Source organism: Daktulosphaira vitifoliae, unplaced genomic scaffold, assembly GCF_025091365.1.
Source record: "Daktulosphaira vitifoliae isolate Bord-2020 unplaced genomic scaffold, ASM2509136v1 Scaffold_1, whole genome shotgun sequence".
Taxonomy (NCBI): Eukaryota; Metazoa; Arthropoda; class Insecta; order Hemiptera; family Phylloxeridae; genus Daktulosphaira; species Daktulosphaira vitifoliae.
The window spans coordinates 20,107,639-20,116,309 of record NW_026099572.1 but is presented as its reverse complement, the minus strand read 5'-3'; the positions used below and the strand labels follow the sequence as shown (position 1 = coordinate 20,116,309).

The following is an 8,671-nucleotide window of genomic DNA, read 5'->3' as shown; positions in this document are numbered from 1 at the left end:
TTTAATAGCTTATGTCTTAAAAATTAAACATAGCGTTATCATGATTACTTAAAATAAAGAAAGTCGATCCTGAAAGATCTAAGGTGGGGAAACAAAATCGGTTTTTTTTTTATTAAGGTAGTGATAAAATAATTTTTAAAAATATGATTTATTTTTGATTTTGAATACTTATAAAACATCTACACTCATTTTTAGATTCAAAATGAATAATGTAGTAATGTTTCAGTGTGAAGTACTTTGAATTCAAATGTAAATTTTATTGAATTTTACTCTTATTAGGATACTTGTTTGAAGGCATAATACTCTTACCCATGTTGCCGGAAATACTATGAAGAAATCCTATTTAATCGTCCAACATAACCAATACATTTATTAACATTTATGAAATGCGGTACACATTGTCATCTTACTTGATATTTATACAACTATTGTTATTTATTTAAGAATACTTTTATCATAAATTAAAGAAATATTCAAGTGAATAATTATTGGCATAACTTCAATAAAAATGTTGAAGGGGATTATTTTATATATACTCAATCCAAATCCCTTCTTTACTTTTTTATTCAATTATATATGTAATTTTTCTGAAAATTGAAGGGGCTAATTTTGAGAAACTAAACCCTCGATTAGCGCTCATGTTAATAAATATAAATATTATTATATTGAAATTAAATTTGTAGAAAATTTTTAAAAAATTACAAGAAGTAATAAGTTTTCTTTAAGTATGCTTTTTGTGAAAATCCAATAAAAATACTAAAATAAAAGAAGAGTTAGAAAAAAAAACAACTAATATTACGATAGTGATTAAAACAGCAGAAACTCTTCTTGAGAAATATTAATTGAACTAGAAAAATAAATATTATTATTGTTTGACTTACTTGGTAATCTGTCAAACTTCAGATTCATGTGTAACTTGATACATTTTTTGAGAAAAAATATATCCAGCTCAATGAGGCGTATTTTTGGCTTGGACCGCATCAGTTTGTTCAAATCTTTATTATGATTAAAAGGCCAGAACGCCATAATTATAAGTATTGATCACTTATGATCAAACCACAATCGCATAGTTTTTTTTATTTTAATTTTTGAAACTTTTCCGAAATGTTTGTATTTTTAAATGTATAGCTCTTAAAACTTACTTTATAATAAAAAAAATGATTCTTGTGTGTTCTGTTTTTAACAATCTCGTGTATTTGTTCATTTTACCCAAATATCATCATCCCTTTTTGTTTATAAGTTACGGCCAATGGCCTCTTCTGAGGTTATATTATCTAAATATGGTAAAATGACATCTTAATTATTAGGTTCTGTTGTACTTAAACAGTTGACTACTCAACTGTCATTAGATATAAATTAAGTTTAGTTATAAGTCTATTTGCTACATAACTATTCAGTTTTTTTTATAATAGTTATGTTAATCAGTGTCAAATATCATCTATATTTATTCCAACCATGATCATTTAGATTCCTTCCGTAATATATCTTTAAAACGTAATTTCTGAAGTTAGAAAAAATTGAAAAAAAATGGACTTGTAAAAAAAAAGCTATAAAAATTAAAAATTAAAATTGTTGATTAATCAATACATTTTATTTAGACATAAATTTTGGCTTGACACAGAAGAAAATATACCCTATTTATGGGTAATTTAATTTTTAGTAGATATTTTAAGGTAAATATGTTCTCGTTATTCCTCCAATCTCCCCAAAATATTTAAAATAATTACAGAGTATATATTAAAAAATTAACTCAAAAATCAGTTCTTGATTAGTATTTTATTATTCATAGTTATTTGAATTATTAGTTATTGATTCTAGAGTGTACTACTTACTATACGTAGTGAACCATAGTAAGCATGTCAAAACTTGAAAACAAAGATTCTAATAAAATACTTTTGTCAGTAAAATGTTATAATATACAGTGAATATTTTTCATACAGGAAGTCGAATAATAAATTCTGTTATACTACATAAAGTGACCACAGACTAGATGTGGACTTGACAGTCAGTGACCAATACACTACTGTTGTTGTCATTACGGCCAACAACAAATGTATGACATGTAATACATTTTGATTTTTAAAATACTAAAACTGTTATTATAACTTTGCATACTGTAATAATACTAAACTAGTTATGAGATTTTTCTTTTTATACGCTAAAAAGATTGGAAAAATTAAACAAGTACCAATATAATTTGCACACGATTCTGTTATCGTAAACCACTTAATTGTTCGCTAAATAAAAATAATTTTATGAATTTACAAATTGTCTTTAAAAAGAAGTACATAAAATGTTGAATTTATTAATCAGTTTTTATGTACATCTTATTTGTTCTAAAAGAATATTATCAAATGGAAACACAATACATATAATATATTAGAAATTTAAGGATATCGATTGATATTAACTATTGTCCCAATACTTTTGAAGTTATTAACACTTATAAATATAGACTAGAGCTTAAAAGAATCTTAAGAGCCATATTAAATATTTGTCATATCTGAGCCACTGAAACATATTATCTAAACATAAAAGGGTTTATATATTTATATATATATATATAATATTTATATTCATGATTTTTATAATCAGGAAGATGTTTTTTTCTATCTTAACCAATTTACCATTATAAACTTTTATGCATCTAAAAATATGGATAAAATCAGTAGAATTAGTTGACAGATAAAGTGACACTAAATATCATAAAAACCAGATAACATCATAAAAAAAAATTAAATGCATTTCCATAATACAAAATAATAACCAAACAAATATAAATATTGGACAAATTTCAATTTATTTGATTCGTACTATCTACTTTATTATATATTTTTTTAACTAACTATATTACATTAAATAATTAATTTTTCAATCACAAGAATTTTTCGTTTTAGTGAATAGCGTTCTACAAGTGTATCATTTAAAGCAAAACGAGTTTGTTGGCAATTATGAGAATAAATCATTAAAATTTTCACGAGTTAACAATTCTAATACGGTTTACGCCTGAGGACATTAATCAAGAATTGCATGTAGCATAATTTGCATGTGACTTATGTTCCAAAAATATTAGCTAAAGGCTAAATTCAAAGTAAAAATATTTGATTTTTAATTTTCTTTTATTGTAATTTCAAAACCGGATAATTAAACAAATTTTTAATTATATTTTAGCCCTATTTTCGGGAGGAGAACATAAACACTATATAAAGTCATTTTGATACAATCATGAGCACATTCAACAATAATTGATCTATTTCGCTAGTTCCTAAATATTTGGCTAAGCTAGAAGTGTCATAATGAAAACTACTAGTGTAAGTAAAATTTTACAAGAAATACAATTTTCTATTTTTAATAATTAATGTTTTCAATAATAAAACTGTAGAAAATTCTAATGTCGGTTATTTTTGCAGGCTTTATTATTTCTCATTTTAAGCATTGTTTCGTCGTATGCCGAAGAATCATCCTCTACAAGCCCACAGGAAGATGGCAGTTATCCTATGAACTTAGATTTACAGAAAGAATTCAAAATCGAAGACGCGAAAAGTTCTTTTGGCAGCAGCAAAGTGGAGACAAGTAATGAATTCCAAGAAAAGCCTATAGTTGTCGATTCTTCGTTTCCAATGCCTTCTAACTTCTATGAATACGATGTGCCAGCTATGTATCCACCCGTACCGGCTGTACCGGCTTCAATGATCCCATCCGATGAACCATTCGTCTACAGATCTGGCATTCCACTCCCAGTATTCCATTCGGCTAAGTCATTCGAATCAAATATTCCAGATGAGGTGTTCCATTCCAATGTGGCGTTTGAACACCCTGTACCACTCTACCATTCAAGTGAACCAATAGCTTATGAACCCGTGGCACCAGTTCATTATGGACATTATGAACCTGCCATTATTCATCGGTATGCGTCTACTTTCGAAACACCAGTTCCGTCGAAATCAATCTTGTCAAAAGTATGGTCTTGGCACAAATCTATTAAACATCCAATAGTATCTGCTGTAAAAAAATTAGGATCTTACTTTACAAAAAAACATTTCAAATATGGAGCAGCAGTATAATTAAATAGTTTTATTAAATTATTATAATAATTAATTTAAATATTTAAATTAAACTAATTAACTAAATGAATAACATAATTATAATTTATAACATTTAATTAATTATTTTTACTATTAGTCATAAAATGTATATGATGCACAATAAACTATATGTAATATTATATCTACTATGTAAAAAGTTATGTTTTTGACACTTTATAGTGTGGGTTATTTATGAAAAATGTTTAATAAATATTTTCTTGAAATTACTTATGTATTTTTAATATTAAAACTAAATTTATTTTAAAACAATACGAACGAGGTTTAATTATTATTGATATCTTTAATAGTATTATGTAACTATATTCAGAATGAAAGATTAATAATAAGTCACACATTTTCTCAGAAACTATTAAATATTTTCAATTTTTTGAAGTTAAATATTGTTTAATTCAAATATCGTTTTAATAATATGTGGTTAAANAATATTTTCAATTTTTTGAAGTTAAATATTGTTTAATTCAAATATCGTTTTAATGATATGTGGTTAAATCATTATTTTTCATTCCTTTATGGAAAAAAACCTAAACATTTATTTTTTTAATAGGAACCATTATTTTTGTTTATAACAAAAATAATATATAACAGAAAAAAAATTCAAGTAATTTTATTTTAATAATTTTTTTTTATTTGATGAAGTATTGGTATTTAAAAAAAAATATTTAAAATAAAAATTTATCATTAGATTGGTTTTCAAAATATTAGAGGTTGCCTCTAATTTACATAATTTGTTTCAAAGGGCTATAAATTATTATCGTTATTTATTTTGCTGTCGTAAGCAATTTTTGATCCTTAGTAAAAAAACACTATACAAAAAAAGGTAAGAATCAGACATTGTTAGAGAATGTTATGAGAAAACAGAATCTCATTATAAATATCTTGATTTCCATATAACCTAACATAGAGACAAAATATAATATTACTAACAAAATTTGTAACTCGACACCTGTCAAATGAAAAGTTTAATTTAACAACCTAGTATGACCACTTTTAGTCTTCTTAGTGTACACATTTTTTATTGAATTAGTTTTAATGTAACTGTTAACATGAATGAAAAGTACAAAGAAAATATAGTATTAATAAATAAAATTATTTTTACTCTAAACAATCAAATCGAAAGGTTTAATAAACTAAATAATAAATTTGATGATTTAATGAATATGAACATTACCTTCTTTTAATTACATTTATAGTAAAATTCCTCTTAGAGATAAAATTATTAAATATTATTTTAGACCTAAAATAAAAATATTATATTTTGATTTTAAGGCAAAAAATTATGCTTGTTTTATTCAGGTTCATAGAATTTTGCAAACTAAAATATGGTATAATTAATTACAGAATTTATAAAAAACAACATTATAAAAATGTTGTTATTATTTTATGATTATAAAATATTATTATATATATTTTATATCATTAACACTAGAAATTTTATGTTTTTGCATTTAATGATTTGTTATTTAAAATAACAAAATTAAAATACTTACTAAAAGGTTCGAGAAAATTATTTATTTTATTGTTCACTAAATGTTTGCCGTTGGCCATAGTAAAAAAACTATTAAAAACTGCACCCACACCAAAAAACTTTTTTTCAGAAAATGTCGAAATTTTATTAAATCAATGTGTATTTTAAAAAATTCATTATGAAAATATAATTGGTGGGTGGATTAATAATGTACCTATATAAGAAAGCACCGAAAATTGTAATCAGTATAGAACCTCCTTTCGAAGCATTTATATAATTATTGGTTATAAAAAAAACCAATACACGACAATGCAAACCATTCAAGTGAGTAATAAAAATGTATTTAATTAATAACATTATATCTTAAAAATTATTTATCATTAAATTTAACTAGATGATCTAAACAAATATTTGACTTCTATAATTCCTACAAAGTTAAATTTTAAACATGATTTTTTAAAGTATTAACATTTCATAATACACTTTAATTTACTCGTAAGCTTTTGAAAAATGAAAAAATTTACAATAAATTAAAAATATTAAATTTCAACTAAATTTAAAGTTTAATCCTGTTAACTGAACATTAGATTCCTATTTGTATTCTATACATTTTAATGATTATCATATGTAACTTAATACTTTTATCAAATGATATTAATATCAACAATGCATTTTTCAGGTAATTTCACTTTTCTCCGCTTGTGTAGGCTTTGCACTCGCCCAAGATATTATTGCACCTCATAGTCTATTATACAAATCTGCCATCCCATCAGTATACAATTATGGATTACCAACATTGCCCAAACCAGTAACACTGCCATCACATTCTTATTCATCATCTTCAATGTCACCAGCTCGTTATGCTCCATTAGCTAAAGCTGTAACTCTTGATTATGCCCACACTACATCACCTATTGTGCCATCTCCTTACTATCCCCTGGCCAAGGCTGCTGTTCCAGAATATCCATATGCTGCAGCACCTTACTATCCTTTTGCCAAAACTGTAGCTGCCGATTATCCATATGCTGCGTCATCTGTTTTACCAAGCTATTACCCATGGGCTAAAGCCGCCTTTCCAGAATATTCGTACACACACTCTCCTTACTACCCTTTAGCTAAATCTGTAGATCCAGAATTACCTATTGTGCCATCCCCTTACTATCCATTAGCCAAGGCCTCCGTTCCAGAATATCCATTTTCTGCAGCACATTATTATCCATTAGCCAAAACTGCCGTTTCAGAATATCCCTATGCTGCAGCACCTTACTATCCATTATCCAAAACTGTAGCTGCTGAATACCCTTATGCTGCATCATCTATTTTACCAACTTCATACTATCCAATAGCTAAGACTGTTCCTTCATCTTATTCTTATACTACATCGTCTATTCTACCAAGCTATTATCCATTGGCCAAGACAGCAGTTCCAGAATGGCCATACGCTCCTTCTTACCTTTCATCGTACAAATCCGACATTGTAGAACCAATCGAATTGATGAAGAAGAAATAAACACATTGAATTTGTTTTCCATGTATTTCAATTAATTTCTTTTAAATAATTTTAATTATTAAACATACAATTTGTTTGTCTATTGTCAGTTATGTCTTATTTAATGAAAGTGACAATAAACATATATTATCACACACATGTTATTTTATTTTTTTTCCTCGGTTTATCTACAGTTTATTTATAGTCTTTCACTAAGAAATAATATTACTTGTATATATTAATTTCTAAAGTATGTACTTCATTCACATAGATTAAAACTGAAATCTATTTGTTTAAAAATAACGATATTTAATTAGGTTCTTAAATATATATTTATTTAAGATTTTTAATGTAATAAATGATGATTTTTAAAAAATATTCCTTTTTAAAATCAATAATTTTACATTTGATTTATTTTTAAAATCTAAATAATTATTTACGAATAATGTAAATCTCCCTATTAGTAATTTTTTAATAAAACCAAACAAGAAAATATTTATAAAATATGAAATACATTTTAACATAGAAAAAAACAACTATTAAAGTAGTAGTTTTTTAAGTACCTTTTATTAAAAGTACCATTAAAAATCGGTTTTGACATAGAAAATAGAAAACCAAAAATCTAACTGAATCCCTTGATTAATCTTTTTAAAGATCCGTTTATAGATTCCTACCAAATAACCATTTTTTTCTAAGTATGAATAAACATATATAATTAAATTGAATGTTAGATAATGATATATAAAAATTAAAGTAAAAAAAATACAATAATTCAAAAATCTGTGATTTCTTATATAATTTGAACTTTTTGTTTTACCCCAGGGTCCGTTTAAATATAGAGAACAAGTTGTTGGGACAATTTTTTTTTAACTTATAGTTTTTTATATAATTTTTTATAATTAAATATTAAGTTAAAAAAGTTTAACTTTTTAAAAAAATTTGTATACATTCGTTCATTTTTCATCAATAATGGTAGTTTTAGTTAAAATTTTTAAAAAATGCCAAAAATTAATATTTCACAATTCAAAAAAAAATTACTAAAATGAAAATCGTGAGAAAAAAAAAAATTTAATTATTATTAGTTCCTGAGTAAATGATGTTCTTAATAAATTTGTATCAATTTGTAAATTTTCTTTTTTAGTTATAATTGCAATTAATCACTTCATATACAAGTGGTGTATAAATTCTTCATGAAATAATAAGCAGACATACCAAGAAAGAAAAACAAAAATTCTAACTGAATTCCTTAATTAATCTTTTTAAAGATCTTTTTATAGATTATTACCATATAACCTATAAATGTCTGAATTATCAACTCAATGATAAAAACTCCCGCTATGCGCTTAACAAAAACTATGTAATATTTTAGCCTTATGTATCAACTCTAATATCGTAATGCCAAAATACATTAAATGTATTTACAATAGTTAGTTTTAAATTTTAAAACTAACTTAGAAAGTAGAAACGAGATTATTAATGATAATATTATTTTCCGATTCATTATTTCAGAAAATATTAAAAATAAATATTTTAATATCTGAGCGAAATGAAGATTGTGACTGAATAATGGCTAGTGAAAAATATAGTCATAGTTTACACCTCGTAAAACTA

General features: G+C 24.8%; 2 protein-coding genes across 2 annotated transcripts; both read left to right on the top strand.

Moving 5' to 3' along the window:
- Window positions 1–3,174: 3,174 nt before the first annotated feature.
- On the top strand, window positions 3,175–4,234 carry LOC126896534 (uncharacterized). Its single transcript, XM_050669431.1, has 2 exons — window positions 3,175–3,311; window positions 3,411–4,234. The coding sequence occupies exons 1-2, from the start codon at window positions 3,297–3,299 to the stop codon at window positions 4,062–4,064; spliced, it is 669 nt and encodes a 222-aa protein (XP_050525388.1). The 5' UTR covers window positions 3,175–3,296; the 3' UTR covers window positions 4,065–4,234.
- A 1,573-nt stretch (window positions 4,235–5,807) lies between these two features.
- On the top strand, window positions 5,808–7,217 carry LOC126896523 (adhesive plaque matrix protein-like). Its single transcript, XM_050669417.1, has 2 exons — window positions 5,808–5,895; window positions 6,251–7,217. Exons 1-2 carry the CDS (start codon window positions 5,881–5,883, stop codon window positions 7,079–7,081), a joined length of 846 nt encoding a protein of 281 aa, XP_050525374.1. The 5' UTR covers window positions 5,808–5,880; the 3' UTR covers window positions 7,082–7,217.
- Window positions 7,218–8,671: the final 1,454 nt, after the last annotated feature.